We start from the raw sequence: 16,994 nt of genomic DNA, 5'->3' as shown, positions 1-16,994 counted from the left end.
AACAGTTCATCTTTGGTCTTCCGACCCATTCATTAATATTCAACCTCACTTTGTGCTTGGCAAATTGTTTGGTATTCAATAGTTTACTTTTTCGGCTACAGACCCATTTAGCTTGCATTCCGATGTGTTCAGCCTTCGCCGTCACCCACACCATGCCCCTGGAGCGCCCTGGCCCCATTTAACCTTTCCGATCACTCACCAGTGTGTAGACACTCCTCCGGGTGCACTGGTCTTGTTCATGGGTTCTCTCTCACTCCTCCTTGAATCCCAAAGTGCTCCAGTGAGCAGCACTCGCTCTCTCAGATTTCTCCTGCAGCGGTCAGCGGCTTCTCCATGTTCCCCACTACCAACGGGGAACACACAGCAATGAGCTTAGCTCAGCTCCAGACCCTCTTGCGGCCCACAGTGGCCTTGGCGTCGTCCTGGCTTTCCTTCGCTCTGTGTCCTTTTCACCAGCCCATGTGTTGACTGCTCTGCCTTGGATGGCTGGGTTCTGCGGCCTAGCTGCTCTCCCCTTCTGCTGTCTCTGCCTCCCTTTATACACCTGCATTTAACAGGTTGCAGATGTGAAGTTTAACTTGCCTGACCGTAGTTATTGGGACATGCCTGACCCGCACAATACTTCTCAGGCCTCTTCCACGTCTCAGTACTAAAATGGTGAAATGAGCTGTTCGTGTTCACTACTCTTAGTCGCCTCTTCTTCGTCTAAGTACTATTATGGTTTAAATGAGGAGAAATGAGGGGAGATGATTCCCAACAGCCACTAAAGGCAGGGGAGGGTATATTTATTTCTCACTAGAAAAGGGGCAGGATAACATTTCTCACCTGCGGATATCCTCTCCCTAATCCCCAAGGACCCTTCACCCAGGTGATCCTCCCCCCGCATCTCCACCCCCAGGGTCAGGATCCAAAAGCAATGGCCTTTCCCTGGCCATCTGATCAGAAGATCCCAGGGGAGTAGGTGTGAGGATACCATCAGGATTCTCACACAAGCCATTACAAAAGGGGAAAGACCATATGCAAATCAGGCTTGGTCCCAACCCAAATGGTAGCATAGCAGTGTTACTGCGTTAAATGCCCTTCTCTTTCAAAAGCCTCAAAGTCATATTTTGCAATAAGTGCAGACAAAGAAACTAAGCAGGAATCATGCTATTTAGCACATCAGTAGCCTAGTCTGGTTTCATCAGTAATGTGGGAGTGCATTGTTTAAATGAATAAAGGCATACCTAAATAAAGGTTGAGCGGCAGGAATCACTCTGGCAGGTTGAATCTCAAATATGAATCAAAATGATACTGCCCCGCCCCTATGACAACACATCACCCATATCCAAAAGTTCCTTTTTTTCCTCTGGAGGAGACATTAAAGGTTCCTCATTGCTTTGGCTTTGCCATAGTCTGTTCTCTCCATGAACCTTTATGAGCATGCGCTCACTGAGGGCCCAAAAAGTGGTATTTGGCAGCAACTGGTGTTAAGGTCGTTAGCATCAATGGGTTCAAGAAATCTGGTAAAAACAGGTATGGACAATGGAACTGCTCCTTCCTGACCAGGTGTTGTCATGGGTCTGAAGGTCCAATGCCCATCGAAACTGATCAAACGACCGGAAGACGTCAAATTATGTGATAGCTGGAAATGAACACTATACATGGACTATTCATTTATGAATCGGGTCATTATTTTGCAGAAGGTGGGGTAAATGCGCCAGCAAACATATCAATGATGTTCTTGAATTTTCTCAGATCAGGTGACCAGCGTTCTATAAAATGTATGAGGTCTGAAGGGAGGGTCAGGTCTGTCAAGTGGAGTTCAGTTAGATGCAGAATGCTGTTTTTCTTGACTTGCATGCCAATAAATAAATGCCTGTTTGCCATTACCCGTGCTTCATTTGTGAAGTTAGTTTCTCTTACAGTAATACATCAGAAGGGTATCTCTGGCCTCCTGAGAGTAGACGTTCTACATGCAAAACTACATAGAGTCCCTTCCATTACTTTCTAAATCTCCTCTTACAATTACAGTGTTCAACCATTCAATCATTCAATCAAGCATGAACCTATGGGGACTGGAGTATAAAACGATCAATTTAGTGGTAAAAAGTATCATTCTGGAAATGTCTTCTTCTGGTTTGCTCTTAGGTTCAGCAGCGTAACAGGTTTATAGATGCTTAAGTAGTACGCATAAAGAGTAACCACCGTTCCTGGGCATCGGACTACCTTTTTCTTTGTAAAGACTTAGAAGCATTGACAAAAATGACATGAAGGCCGAAGGCCAGTCTGAAAACCTGTCCAGATAACATTATCTCACCCTAGACTGCAGGTAGGCCGACGCCCGCTCACAACGGATCCCTCCGGTGCAGTACATAAGAACTTTCTTGTTTTTGAAAAGCTCTAGGTTTTGGTCCACATAATTAGGAAAGTAGCTGAACTTCCTGATGTTTGGCGCAAGGCAGTTCTGGAATCTTCCCTGGCACAAAAGACAAAATAATATTGTAAAAACAAGATTCGTCAAAAGAATAAAAACACTTTGGAACTGTAAGACAAACCATAAGTTGATAATAAAGAAGAGCGAATATGTTGAGCCACACTGTAACAACACAATGATGCTCATAAACTAATCTTGGATTTGCCAACACAGAACATGGGGCTTGTTCGAATTTTTCTGGCTTGGCTATTTATTTATTTTTAACACTTTTACACTAATCAGTTAAAAAACAGTTTGTTTAGTTTAGTTTATTTGCTTGTATAGTGCACTGAACCCGTAGGTATCTGGGCGCTTTTGCTTAAATGTACAACAACTGTTACAAACTGGTAGTAAAAGTACCAGAACAGGTGGACACATATTGACATAAAAAGTGCAGTGCAGAAGATAACTGGCTTGTGTTACAGATCAAGTCGTATAACTTAACTATGACGAAAAGAATAGATAAAACTAAAATGATATATAGCATAGTAGACCATGATGGAGTTCTCAGCCTAGTGTTGCGTATCTAGGCGAAGGACTGATTGAAGGAATGTGATCAGATAATCTGTGTGGAGATTGGGGTCCAGGGCATCATTAGATGCACTGGAAGAAGAGCCAGGATTTTACTTTGTTTCTGAATATCAGGAAGGATGGTTCGACTGTTAGAGCAGGGGGCAGAAAGTTCCAACACAGGGAAGCTAGACCCACCAGCTTTATGCAGCTTGAATTTGGCGATATTGAGGCAGTGTAGATAATTGGCTCTGGTAGGTCTAGAGGATTGCTTTCTAGAGAATTTATCAAATGGATACTTAGGGGCCGAGTTTGACAGACATTTGTGGGTGATCATTAAGGTTCTGAAGGTGATCCTATCTTGTATCGGGAGCCAGTTGGTGTTTCGTCTGACTTGTGAAATATGATTGGAGCGGGGTATCTTCAAGGCCGTTCTGAGGGCATTGTTTTGCAACACTTGTAACTTGTTTAAGTTATCCTGGCTAGAGCCTATGTATAGAGTGTTACAGCAATCAAGTTTGGAAAGTATTAGTGCTCTGGCCAGTGTAATACAACTGTTAGTGGACAAGAAGGTTCTGCATGCATTAATTCATTTGGAGGTGTATGACGTTCCTGATACCGTTGCATTTACTTTTCTAGAAAGGGAGAGAGTGGAATACAGATGGACTCCAAGCGTTTTAGCGTCCTAAGCAACTTTGATATTGTTCCCATCGATGTTAAAGGAGGAGTATTGGGGGTCTAGTTTATTGAGTCGTTGCTTGGAACCGATGAGCAGTGCGCTTGTTCTTGTCGTCATTGAGACAAAGACCATGCTTAGCCATCCAAGCTTGTATTCTGCTGTATATTTCACTTAGGAGTAAGGAGTCTTTATCATATGAACCTAAGAGGGTGATAAGAATTTGCATATCATCCGTGTAATTTGTATATGATACGCCCAGGTGGTCAAACAGAAGCTTCGTAAATATGTTGTAGAGGGTTGAAGAGACACAGGAGCCCTGTGGGACTACACATGTGATTGGAGAGGGTTCTGCAGAAAGGAGTGGACCCAAGCAGCAGCATTGTTGGAGAAGGAGGCTGCTGTAGTTAAATGAGTAGTTAGGATGTTGTGGTCGACTAAATCGAAAGCGGCAGATAAATCGAGCAGGAGGAGTATTGCCAGTTTACTGTTATCTTTAGCTTCATTCATCTGGATTTTTAAGTCCAAAAGGGCTGTCTCAGTACCGTATCTAGGTCTGAACCCAGATTGCCGGAGGCCCAAAAGATTAGTGGCTTAGATGTGGTTCTGTATTTGGATGTAAGCTGCCGTATCTAGTATTTTTAGAAGAAATGGCACAGTTATTATAGGTCTATAATTTGTGGGAATTTTAGGATCGGGATTAGGTTTTTTGATGAGCGGCATGATTCAGGCATCTTTAAGATTTTTAGGGACAGTACACAAGGCGAATAAAGTAGTAATGAAGGAGGTGATGAACGGAGCAAATTCTTTATCCCCCTCCTTTATGATTGAGGCAGGGCAGATATCACCCTGGCATCTAGATGGCTTGAGGCTTGCTTTAATGGTTTCAACCGCTTTGGTGATGACTAGGATAAATTCAAAAAGGCTGCTCGGATTGGATGGCGAGGAGAGGCCTTTGGTTAGTTTAGGGAGCATTGAATGGGAGTCGGTTGGTTTGGCAGTGGAAGCAAGGCTAGGTTTTTTTGCTTCCATTTTCGCTTGCAATAATGCAATTTTGTATAAGAGGGCCTTTTGGATTTTCGCACACCAGAGGGCATCTTTGTTGCACATGTCCGATGGGGACACGGGTGACTCGAGCTCTCAGAGGATAGTGAAGAGCTATTTGGAGCTTGACCTGGAATTATGAATTCTATTCTAGAAGGTGTTGCTTTTCGTTTTTAAGATCGCAGCTTTGTAGGCATTGGAGGCAGTGATGAAGTTTTCCTTGCTCTGGGCCGATGTTTTTTTTTCTCCAAATGACTCCTAAACACCTTTTAGATTTGCGTAGGACTTTCAAGTCGGGAGAGAACCATTTGTTTAGATGTGCTGGAGGTTAAGCTTTTCTCAGTTTGAGCAAGGTTAAGTGATCTAAAGCTTGGAGTACGTTCTGGTTGTGTAGGTCCACCAGCTTGGTAGGACCCGTATCTACATTTTTGTGAGGGTTGCTGATGGGCTGAAGTAAGGGGAGTATATTCTCTAGAGAGATCAGGCGGTTGTTTCTTGTTAATGACGGTGGTCCTCGATGGCAAAGTGGGGGTCGACTGGTGTCATGGATTTCAAAGGATAGGACATGGTGATCAGACCAGGCACACAGTGAATTTGAGAGGATTATTGTATTATAAATAAAGTCTGCTACCCAATCCAATGTTCTACCTTTGCAATGCGTAGGATCGGAAACACCATGTGAGAAACCTAGTTCTGTAAGAGAGTTTTTCTAAGGCAGTGGCATTTGAATCTGAAATGTCATGCAGGCTAAGATTCAGATCGCCCAAGAGCAAGATTTTAGAGCTGGGTTTGGTGCTCTGGGAGAGGAGGTGTGTGACGTCTTCCTCAAAGGAGGATATTGGGCCATGTGGTCTGTACAGAATGTGGATAAGTAGAGTATGTACAGATGATAGGGGGAGTTTGACAGAGAGGAGTTCTCCAGAAGAGATATGTTGGCTATCAAATTGTATGCTCAGTATGTTTCTGGCAATGATAGCGACTCCACCACCTCTGCAGGTGGTTCTGTCGGCTCTGATAATTGAATAGTTTTCAGGTACTGCTAGCGAAAGGGAGGGTCCCGCTGCTGGGTGTAGACACAATTCTGTGTTAGCTAAGAAATCTAAGTGATTGGCTAGAATGAGGTCTGCTATATCTAGCGCATAAGCAATCAAGGACGTAGCATTGATGAGGGCTCCTTTGATGTGAGAAGTTTTGACGGGGATCGCAGCTATTGGGGGGATAGTCTTGGCCATCTGTATTGGTGCAGGATTGTTTGTGTTAATGAGGTCAATATTGACTAATCCTGGCATTAAAAAGGACATTTTTGGGCTTGGGATAAGAAGTCTCAGATTATCAGGCGCAGTTGAAAGCAAATTGGATGTAAGCCATTGAGGTTAAGGATGACCAGAAAGGTGGTCCAGTGCCTAAACCGGCACCTACTAGAGACTGGGAAGAATCTGCTTCTAAAAAGGCAAAAAGCAAGGTGGGAACATCAACTACACAGAAAGAACTCTACTCTCTGAAATTTACGGTGGCTAACCAAAAAAAGGAAACAGAAGGCCCTAAAGGCAGTGGGATGGATGGAACAAATGAGCCATCTTCTTGGTCATGATTGGCTGGATCCTTGTGCCACCATGGCGGTTGTTGGACTTCATGGCAAAAAAACTGGAGCCCCTGAAGATTGGATGCTGGAATACTCGGGTTTCCAAACACTCTTCTGTGAAAAGATTTCTGATTTGGAATCGTTTGACATGCTCTTATTTTAGGAGACTTGGTTTAGGAAATCCCCCCCATTGTGATGGTTATCTAGCCTTTTTGAATCCAGCTCCCAATGGGGTGATGGGTCTGCCGTATGCAGGTCTCCTGATGCTTTTGAAAAATGATCTGGGATGGGCGGTGGTGGAAACCAAATGCCCTAATCCTTATGTTCAGATTATATATCTGAAACACAATAAGGATTTGAGTGCCATATCATTGGTAGTGATGAACATATATTGGCGTGTCACTATGGGGAAGGATGTGAATTTTATGAGGTCAATCACAAGTGTAATCGTTGAGATGATTTGTGAAGTGGAAGGTGTCAAGATTCTGATATGTGGAGATCTTAATATCAAGTTTGTAGACAACGATGGACAAGTTTTAGGGTAGAATGAATGGAAGGAAAGAGAGTTGGTTTGGATAAGAAATATGGAAGCTAGAGCCATGTCCATGCTTAATGGGCAAACAAAGGGTGATATCCCGGGATGCCCAACGTGGCGATCAGGGGAAAGAGTTTCTTGTATAGACTATTGCTTAATTTCCGAGAACCTAAGGGATGGGATTGAGAGCTTTTCCATCAGGCCTCAGCGCTTTGGCGATCATGATCTGCTGGCCATCTACTTGAGGAAGTGGTATGATCAGAAGCCCAGGGATAAAATGGGAGAAGCGATTCAGAGTTCCTGTGGTCTACGTCTGTGACTAAGAGTACAGGATCTAAGGAATGTAAGTTTGACTTATGGGACCCAGCTCTCTGAAGCCCCTGCTGATGTAGATTACACTGGAATTCTTAAAGAATTCTCCCAGGAAAATGTCCCTGGTAGCAAATCATCCTGGTCCCAAAAACACACCTATGACCGAGAATTAGTGGAAAGGCTGAAAATCTTGAGAAAGATCATAAAAGTTATAAGAGGGGATCAGAGAGAGGACGAAATCGAAAGAATAAGGAAAGCTTGTCAAGGTTATAGGAATTAGCGGAAGTCTTTGCAGCTTTTGCAATTGCAGAAGGATGCGGAGCGGACTTTAAGAGCTGTCTGTTCTAAAAATTAAAAAAAACACCTGGGAATTAATAAACAATGGGGGTGTCTTTAGGCAGTCCAGTACTACAGCGATGGTAGCAGAAAAGTATTGGATTCCCCATTATTCAGCCCTATTTGCAGATCCGGCTGCGGTTGAAGAGGTGATCAAAGAACCCGGATCGTGGAGGTGGAATTTCATGTTTGACGAGCATGATGCACTTACTATGATTAGTAAGTTGAGTGGTTCCTGTGCAGCTGGACCGGATGGTCTCTGCACTCAAGAACTTAAAAACCACAGAGACCTCTGGGCTAAACTGTTAGTGACCATGTTCGATCAAATTATGATTGCTAAAATGGTCCCCCCCTCATCGAGAGAGGCGCAGTGTGCCAATCTTTAAAAGGGGCGATAGGGCTGATCCTAAAAACTATCGCCCTATTGACCTTTTGGATTCCATCGGAAAGCTGTTTGCAGCGGTTTTATTGATTTAACCAACTGGGCGGAGACTAAGGGAATATTGGACCCTAGACAAACTGGCTCCGTCAAGGGGTTGGGTATGTGCCTAAATCTTTTTATCATTAATCTTCTCAAGGAAAGAGCTACGGGAGATGGATCTACCCTGTTCATGGCCTTTATGGACCTTGAACAGGCCTTTGACGGAGTCATTAGAGGCCAACTATGGTCGAAATTGCGAAAGTGGGGTTGCCCCTGGGATTTGGTGGAGGCGATTGAAGCCCTTTATACTGGCACCTCAGTCAAAATTAGACTGTCCTCAAGGGGAAATCTTTCCCATAAGATCTTCACCTATCGAGGGTTGGAGCAGGGGTGCTCCTTGGCACCTCTGCTATTCTGCTTATATGTAGCAGACATGGTATCATCTCAGATGAGGATTTGAACTTTCCTGCCTAAAATAAATGGAGAGGATGTTCCTTGGGTTCTGTTTGCAGATGATTTGGTCCTTTTGGATCGAACCGCAATAGGACTTCAGCGCCGCTTAGAGGCTTTTCAACTATATTTGAAGGAAAGCGGTATGAATATTAACGTAAACAAATCTAAAATCCTCCCAATTAATAGAGCGGGTAAAATAGAGAGGTTCACATGGAGGGTGGAGGGTGCCCCGCTTGAAATGGTAGAATCAATAGTGTATTTGGGAGTAACATTGAATAAGAATAGCAATGACGCTGCCCAATTAGAGTACTTACAGTTAAGAGTAACACCACTGATTAACCAAGGTACATTATTTCAATGCAGATTTGGCCAATTTACAATGGTGCCAATCCTGTCCTTTAAGCAGATGGTGGCCCAAATTCTAACCTACGGAGCAGAGTCAACACTCTGTCTTTCTTGGCAGCTGTGGGGAAAACTGGAGACCCTTTTTTGGAGATCGATCTTAAAATTACCCCCATCCCTCCCGCCTTGTGCTATTAGGCGTGAACTCAGACGTCAATCTTTGGAGTCCATGGAATTTTGGAAATCCATTCCACTCTATAGAAAGTGTGCACTGGAGGAAGTAAAAAAGCGGTTTGAAATCTTGTCCTTTAATAAAACCCTGTTAGAGGGGCCCCATAAGCTTTGGAAATTGAAGATCAAGGCTTTTCTACAGGAAAAAGAAATTGCAGTGGAAATGTTGATTCAAAACCCTGACATTGTAAAAAAAGAAACTTATGATAAAGGATTGGATATCCACATTGGACCAGTCCGCGAATTTGAAATCTAGGCAAATATTAGCCTTGCAGAGTGGAAAGGTAAATGTTCTCCCAAAATTCCTTCTGAAGTTCCCCTTTTCTAAATATAGAGACCTCCTCCTTAGATGCAGGTGAAATATCCTACACACACGAGAAGTTCTGTTCATGAGGAAAACCCCTGGGGTTGAAAATGCCTTGTGTCATTATTGCACATTTGAGAGGCAAGTAGAAACGCCAGAGCACCTAGTGATGTATTGTGATGGTTTACATGAAATACAATGTTTTTTTTTGGATGAATTTAAAGTGTTGGGCGCTACCCTTACTCCTCAAGAATGGTGGAATTGGATGCTAATAGGGGGCCAAACTAAACTTGTAATTGCTGTAATGAAGATGTAGAAACTGTCCTATGAGCATTTAGTAAATAGTGATAGCTATTAGGGAGTGTTTGGATTTTATGTAAGGGAAATACAATAATGTTAAAGGTTTATTTTGAGTATGCAGAAACCAATAACACATTTTAATAATAAAAAAACAAATACAAATATTGACTAATGAGGATTTAGTCACTGGGGTATTGTAACATTTGGACTTTTTGATAAGGATACTGGAAGAAAGTCTTGCATTTCTGTAAGTGGTAGCACAAGATATGTTGGGCCTAGGCCTAGATGCATAGCACAGTAGCAATTAACTCGGGTGAGGGGGTAATTGCTGTTTGCGGAGTCTGTAATATTTGGGCCAGGCACTTGGCTAAAGGTGAGAGGGGGAGATAATTCCAAGGGTGCAGTAGTGTTTAGGAGGGGTAAAAAAGTGGCCATGGTGAGGATGGCTACCCGCAGGTTGGCCATGAGGTCTACAATTGAGGAATGCTATCCATAATATTCTAGGGATAAAGGTATGTTTGTAGCTGATGGATATTAGGAGATTGGGAGGAGGAGCTAAATGTGCAAACAAGAGGCCAATACTTACAGCAAGGCCAAGAGGCAATTGTACAGGAAAGTTAGTGGAAGGTAGTCTCGAGGTTGCATAGAATACTGTAGCTAATTAGTTAGGGTATGATTTGGCCTAACTGGGGGTCAGCTGAGAAGTATGGTGTTGGTGTAAGCTAGCTAGGACATAACGATAACAGTTATCTCTGGATTATAGTTGCTTAGAGGTCAGTATCGGGGCAGCTGGCAATAGCTAACACAATGATAACAGCTGTTCTTATGTTATAGATGCATAGAAGTCAGTATCAAAGGCATCTAGCAATAGCTAACACAATGATAACAGCTGTTCTTATGTTATAGATGCATAGAAGTAAGTATCGAAGGCATCTAGCAATAGCTAACATAATGATAACAGTTGTTCCTATGTTATAGATGCAAAGAAGTCAGTATCAGTGGCAGCTGGCAATAGCAAATTCAGTATAAAGATGTTTTAGTGGAATCCGCGTAATATGGCAAGCATGCAAGGTAAAGCAGTCACAGGTAATACAAGGTGCATTGTAAGGAGACAAACAGTGGTAACATTAATGCTGATTCACAAGAAAGCAAATAAATAGTCAGCGGTGGCGTTCGTACAATAGCGAGGCACAGTATACTCGCAGTTGATGTAATTGGCAGCTATGGGCTCGGGCAGATTAATAGAGGAAGGTTTATAGGCAGATAAGGAGCTTGCGATAAAGTTGACTGAGGGGAGCGGAACCCAGTGTATTCTAGTTTGCTCGGGGCAGCGAGAAGGAGACAAGGGTGAAGAGGGTGCACTCTAAGAACGAGGGCATGCGTCACGGACTGCAACGCTCAGCCTCAATGGTGGTAGACTATGTTCGGGAGACACAGATGCTAGGGATAGACACACGAAAACCTTTGAACAGGTAAGAAAGCCTATGAATTGAGAGAACTCTTACCACAGGGTGTGGCTGCCTCAGAATATCTCAGGCACACACGGGAACCTGCAGTGTTCAAACAATGTTTCTCATGGGTAACAAAGGGCGGGGAAGCGTTCCGATGGGGCACAGTGTATAGGGCAGTCCTTCAGTCCTGAAATTGAAATGCAATTTTGTGCTACACATTTCTGGATAAACTTTATTAAACTAAGATTTCATAAACTAACACATAACTCATCAAAGGCCAGTAGATTATATTTTGCCAGCACTCATACTTTAACTAGGTGTATAGGGAGACTCAATGTCAACTTAAACTAACCCATAATGGTGACATGTATTTTTCGGGGACTGACCACGTTATCCTTTTCTCTTTTGAGATCTGGCAAGAAAGAACTACAGCATTGATTTTAAAAGTGACTTTGCTATTCAATATAGTGCATTGTCTATTGATTTGCAAGATTGTGCTTTGCAAAATGTAAAACATAACTACTGTTGTGACTACTATAATCCTAGTCCAGGGTCCCTTTGTGTCATACTTCATGGGGTGACAATATCCTCTCCGCCAAGATGGGAGACATCACTCAGCTGAGCAATAAAAGTGACTGGACATGTTTGTGTGAAGAGTTTCACACTTGGCCTCCCATGTGTCTGTTAGCTTCCCCTCTCTAGTACATGTCTCTCCTCGAGTGAAAGTATACTTATCAGAACATGTTGGGAGGGGATTTTGATAGAGAAGGGTGTTAGGGAGATGTATCCATTTTATGCTTAATTCCCTCTCGTAGTGAGATCCCCAGCACTATTTGCTGGACTTCTGCACCTTTTCCTTTCTATCCTGAATGAGGGGAGCTTTTTTGCCCGCATTCATTCTCATTTGCTCTGACTTTTTGGAAGTCTGTTTTTTTTGCATTACCTTATTCTATGGAGTGTGCTTTCCTCCAGATCTCTTAAAGGCATCTGTGTAGTGCTGTGGGACCCTTTGGGTTCTTCTTTTTATAGGTCTTTCATATTTCCTAATATCTACTGTTCTCAAGGAAAGAGGGATACCTTGGTATCCTTCCTAAAAACCTTTACTTATGAGAGATTAGCACACATCACCTTATGTGGAGTGCTAAGGGGGTACCAGGGAGGCATGGTATCACAAGTATGACACTGACACAATGGGTACAATTTGTAAAACCTTTATTGAAATGGTTGGGGTTGGAGAAACTCCTAATCTGCCCTATAAGTAAGATGGGAGTAGTCTCGGCCATCAAATAATACATAATACATTCCTAGTGGAGGCTGTCACTAGTGTAGTCTGTCAAATCAAAATGGCCTATGCTAACAAAACCTAATGCCTGCCCTATGTCTTGTACGAAAAAATGTAAAAAGGAGAAATGTATGCAAAAGGAAAAACCAAGTGTTCAAATGAATAAATGTGGCTTAAACAGCTCTCCTCCCCATGTTAGACCTCACAGGGTAATGCTGTCATTGTAGGCAGGATGACACACTCTGTCTCAGCTTCTAACACAAACATGTGGATCGAGGGCAGTCCGGCCTTCCAAGTTTAAGTCTCTTTTCTTTGACTTCAAAAACAATGTTACACCAAAACAGGTCACAAAGGACCACCTCTCCCGGGCTCAGACCTTGTACCACACAGTTCTCGTAGGTCCCCTACTGTCTGGCTCAGACCTCTCAAAAATAAAGTTCAACACAAACAAGCAAGGGGGCTCCCTTTCCCAAGCTTCCCCAAGCTTATCTTACTTTGGGTCTCCCTCTGTCAGGCTCGGACCCCTTTCAGATGTCAAAGACTTTAGAATGTGTGTGGTTTTCTACATAGACCACAGCAGGACCACTTCGACTAAATGTTCACAGTTCAACTTACACGTTCCCCTTTCTCTGGGAATTAACTTCTTTATTTCACTTTTGCTGTTCATACCCTTTATCGCTTTAAACAATTCACTTTTCACAGAGACTTTCGAGTGGGCTACTTCCTTTCACCAGACCACTCCGTTACTTAGTATCGCTGTCTTCGCAGCTGCTTTTTACTTAGTTAATTCAGAGGTCTGTCTTTCCTCGCGTTTCTTTCGCACTTCAACATAATGTTGCTATTCCAAAACATCTAACACACACCGGTCTTTCAGATAACTTTCCCAACTCACTGGCTGTGTGCGTCTCTTCTTGGTTTTTGCGATTCACAATTCACGAGTCAAGGTTAGTACCACAGGCTTCACCTCGCCTCCCCAACTCTGCTGTTCACCCGGGAGGGTCGCCGGCGTTCTTGGAACACAATGCAATCTTCACTTGTGGGATCTGGCCTTCTTCACGTGTCTTTCACAGCCTGTCAGAGGCAACAACCTCCAGTAAGGAACTCTTGAGGTTTTCGACCTGCTGCTCCCGTCCCGTGGTCCGTCGTTCTGCTCCAGTAGGTTTGCCTTCATCCCGAAAGCCCTGCTTGTAACTCGTGTTCCGCCTTGGTCAGAGTGTGCCTTTGGCTGCTGCCCTTTATTTGTGTGAGGAGAGCTAATTGATATCAGGTGCATTCACTTAGCATCACGTGCCTGACTATTTCCTTGACCCGATTAGCGGGACATGTCCAGTACGATGTGTGTAAGTGGATGTTGTTACTCTCAGTCACCCTCTTCCTCGGCCCAGTGTTTGTGTAAAAAGGGGGGCGGGATTGGGACTTCGGAGCATCCTAAAACATAGGATGGGTTGGATAAACAAAATAGGTGGAATACTGCGTGTCACCATCATCGGCCTCAACCCCAATCCCCGAAGACCCCTCGCCCAGGTGATCCTCCCGCACTGGTCCATCCCCAGGGTCTGGATCCAAAGGTGATGGCCGTGCCCTGGCCACCTGGGAGAGAGATCCCTGGTGACTAGCGGGTGAGACAACCTTTGGTTTCTCACAGTGCCTATTATCCCCCTTCTGCCTGCTCCTGTGACTTCCTAGCCACAGTGACAAACCTAAAGTTATGGCTGGTGGCAGTGGGCGTGTTCTACCAACTGTTGTGCTATTTCCTACCGCAGACTGTATTCACAGTCTTAGTTATGCACCTATGTTATAACATGGTGGCTCATTTCTTTTTTCGACATTTCTTACGTGGTTTCCTTTGTTAGCCTTTCTTCTACCATTCTGGGAGGGGGAGGTCTGAATGTGTGTTTTGCCTTTGGCGGAAACCCTTGGGTGTCCCCAACTGTGCACTAGAGTACCTGAATGGAACCGGTTCCCACTGGGAGGCTGGCTGTCCTGGCAGCCACCCCTCCCTTTCTGTAAATTGCTGCAAGAGTTTGCAGAGGAGTGAATGGGAAATCTGAATAGAAGGTGAGGTTCCTGAGGCAAAAGGCAAGTCGACCACTGGAACAGAAGATCCAAAGCTGAAGACTACCAGAGACTCTGGCAGGCCCTTCCAGTAACCGTGAAGTGACCACTGCTGTCCTGACCCAGTTTTGTTATCGACAGAGGAGCTCCAAAGAGGACTACTCCTTCCATTTGCCTGGTGAGACCAACCAGCCCCATGACGAACTGCAGATCGTGCCATCCCCCAAAGTTCTGTGACCTTCCAGGGCTGCAACCCACAAATACCACAGGACCTCCGACTCATTTGCAGTGAAATGCATTTGCATTGACAAATCCGCCCAGAACTTTGGTGAACTCTAGCTGGACCTCTAGAGGCACGATCCCACTCATCCAAGTCCCCTCAACAGAGTGCAGGACGGAGGAAGATCGACCAGGCGATAACCGTCCTTTGTTGGAGCTGATAAAAAGGCACGAAAACCGCACACCCATGTGGGAGACCAAAGAAATGCTTACTGAGGGTCATTTCTCGCGACAGCTGCTGTGACAACCCATTGAGAGTGCTTCCTTTCATCGCCAGACTGAGGCATCAGGAGACCAAGTCTGTTGCTGCTGCACAGGAAAGAATCCAGCTGCATTTACTTCTTCTAACCTAAGGTACTGTGGGGCTCAAGGTAGAACTTACCTCAAGCCGAATGCGTTGCAAGGTGCAAGGTGTTTCCACCCATAACTCTGGTCCAGGTTTCCCAGCTTGTGTGCTGCTAGATAGTCCCTTGCAGGGTCCTAGACATTGTGTTATCTTGCCATAAGTATTTAGTTTAAGGGGCTCAATTCTCTTGTGGATCTTTACCTTTTCTAATGCTACATACGACTCTTGTGCCTCTCCTACACTAACTTTGGTGAACTCTTGGATAGTTAGCGATTGGACTTGCAAAGCATTAGAAGCCTTGAAGTGTTGCGAGAAGAACAAGTTACTTACCCATGGTAATGGTCTTTCGACTGGATGTTCCTCCCACGTATTCCTTATCTTTGATATTTCGTAATATCCAGCTTGCTGCCTCTGAATTTTCTTTTCAGTAGAGGGCGATGTGCGTCGATGCATGGTCGAGTCGATGTTCCTCAGAGACTTCTGTCTTGATGTCGACAACATCACAGGTATAAGTAGCTTGCGCAGCGCACGTTGCTCAGTTCCGTTTTGAAGAGCCAAGCACTGTCTTGAGTTAGACGGTTACTCCCCTTGAGAGAGCGCAGACTGTAACCACAAGGGAAGTTTTACTGCGGGGTGGGATGGGAGAGGCGATAAGGAATACGTGGGAGGAACATCCAGTCGAAAGAACGTTACCATGGGTAAGTAACTTGTTCTTCGAATGGATCGTGTCCTCCCATGTATTCCTTATCTTTGATGGGGAGGAGGGGGTAAAATCTTGGCGAGTGGAGGAATCCAGACTATAGTATTTTGTAAAGGTGTGTGCAGACGACCATGGGGCAGCTGCACAAATATCCTTTATTGGAACTCCCCTCTGCAAAGCAGACGAAGTTGCGACACCCCAGGTTGAGTGAGCCCTTAGATGTTCTGGGGGGTCTTTACCGGCCAGTTTGTAACATTCTGAAATTGTTAAAATAATCCATCTAGAGATGGTTTGTTCGGTGACAGCTAAACCCAATTTATGACCTGTATAGCCCACAAACAACTGATCATACTGTACTCCGTTTTGCCAATCTGGTAATGTAAAAACTCAGTGTACGCCTATGGTGAAGTCTGTGAAGCCTTTCTTCCTCTTACTCCGGATGTGGCAGAGGATAAAAGGATGGTAAAGTTATTTTATGAGTGATGTGAAATTTAGAAACAACCTTGGGGATAAAGTTAGGCTTCACCTTTAATACCACTCTGTCTTTATGAAAAACAGTATGAGGAGGCTTTCAGGATAAAGTCTGTAACTCACTCACCCTTCGGGCAGATGTTATAGCCACTAAGAAAACTGTGTTCAAGGTAAGAAGTCTTAATGGACATGAATGAAGAGCCTCAAAAAAGCACCCATTAGAAAATGTAAAACAAAATTAAGATCCCACAGTGAGACTTGAAAGGGAGTCGGAGGATAAACATGAGTTTTCCGAGGGCAGATGGGCATGTCCAGAAGGTCCAGTTACCAAGTCCTCCAGGCCCAATTCGGGGAAAGTAGGATCATGGATTTCACAAACCTTATTATTATGTGAGGAATGACGGGGACTGGAGGAAACACGTAAAGAAGTGGAAATTCCCATTCCACCACAAAAGCGTCTCCTAGAGCTCCTCTTGGGGAAATTTCCTTGAACAGAACAGTTCGCACTTCCAGTTGGCACCGGTCACGAACAGATCCACTTCAGGGGTTCCCCAAAGGGTGAAGATCGCTTGAAGCACTTCCTGAGCTAGTTCTCAATAGTGGGAGACTCTGCTCTGCCTGCTCAGAGCGTCCGTCATCGTATTCTTCTCTCTGTCTAGGTGAGCTGCTGATGGAGATTCCTTCTTGTATTGCCCGGAGCTGCATTGCCTCTCTGCACAGTGGTAGTAAACCTACACCTCCTCTTTTGTTGAGGTAGTACATGGCCACTGTGTTTTCCGTCATTATCAGGACATTCTTTGCCCGTACAGAGGGCAGGAAGGCCTTCAGCGCTAGTCTGATTGCCCTCAGTTCAAAAAGGTTGATAGGTAGTTTGGATTTTGATGGAGACCAACGACCGCTGATGGACAA

The 16,994-nt window shown here is 44.3% G+C and overlaps 1 protein-coding gene across 2 annotated transcripts in view; it reads right to left on the bottom strand.

Annotated features, from left to right (window-relative positions):
- TSTD2 (thiosulfate sulfurtransferase like domain containing 2) overlaps window positions 1–16,994 on the bottom strand; it is a 784,131-nt gene that overhangs the window by 96,443 nt on the left and 670,694 nt on the right. The window contains exon 7 of one of the 2 annotated variants that reach the window (XM_069630360.1): window positions 2,300–2,458. The exons of the other annotated variant lie outside the window; for it this stretch is intronic. Coding sequence (XP_069486461.1) covers window positions 2,300–2,458 — 159 coding nt within the window. The remainder of the gene's footprint in view (window positions 1–2,299; window positions 2,459–16,994) is intronic. 2 annotated transcript variants of the gene reach the window in all.

The sequence above is a fragment of the Ambystoma mexicanum genome, chromosome 6q, assembly GCF_040938575.1.
Source record: "Ambystoma mexicanum isolate Mex_15411 chromosome 6q, UKY_AmexF1_1, whole genome shotgun sequence".
Lineage (NCBI taxonomy): Eukaryota > Metazoa > Chordata > Amphibia > Caudata > Ambystomatidae > Ambystoma > Ambystoma mexicanum.
The sequence above is the reverse complement of the archived record's forward strand: the minus strand, read 5'-3'. Positions and strand labels throughout refer to the sequence as shown.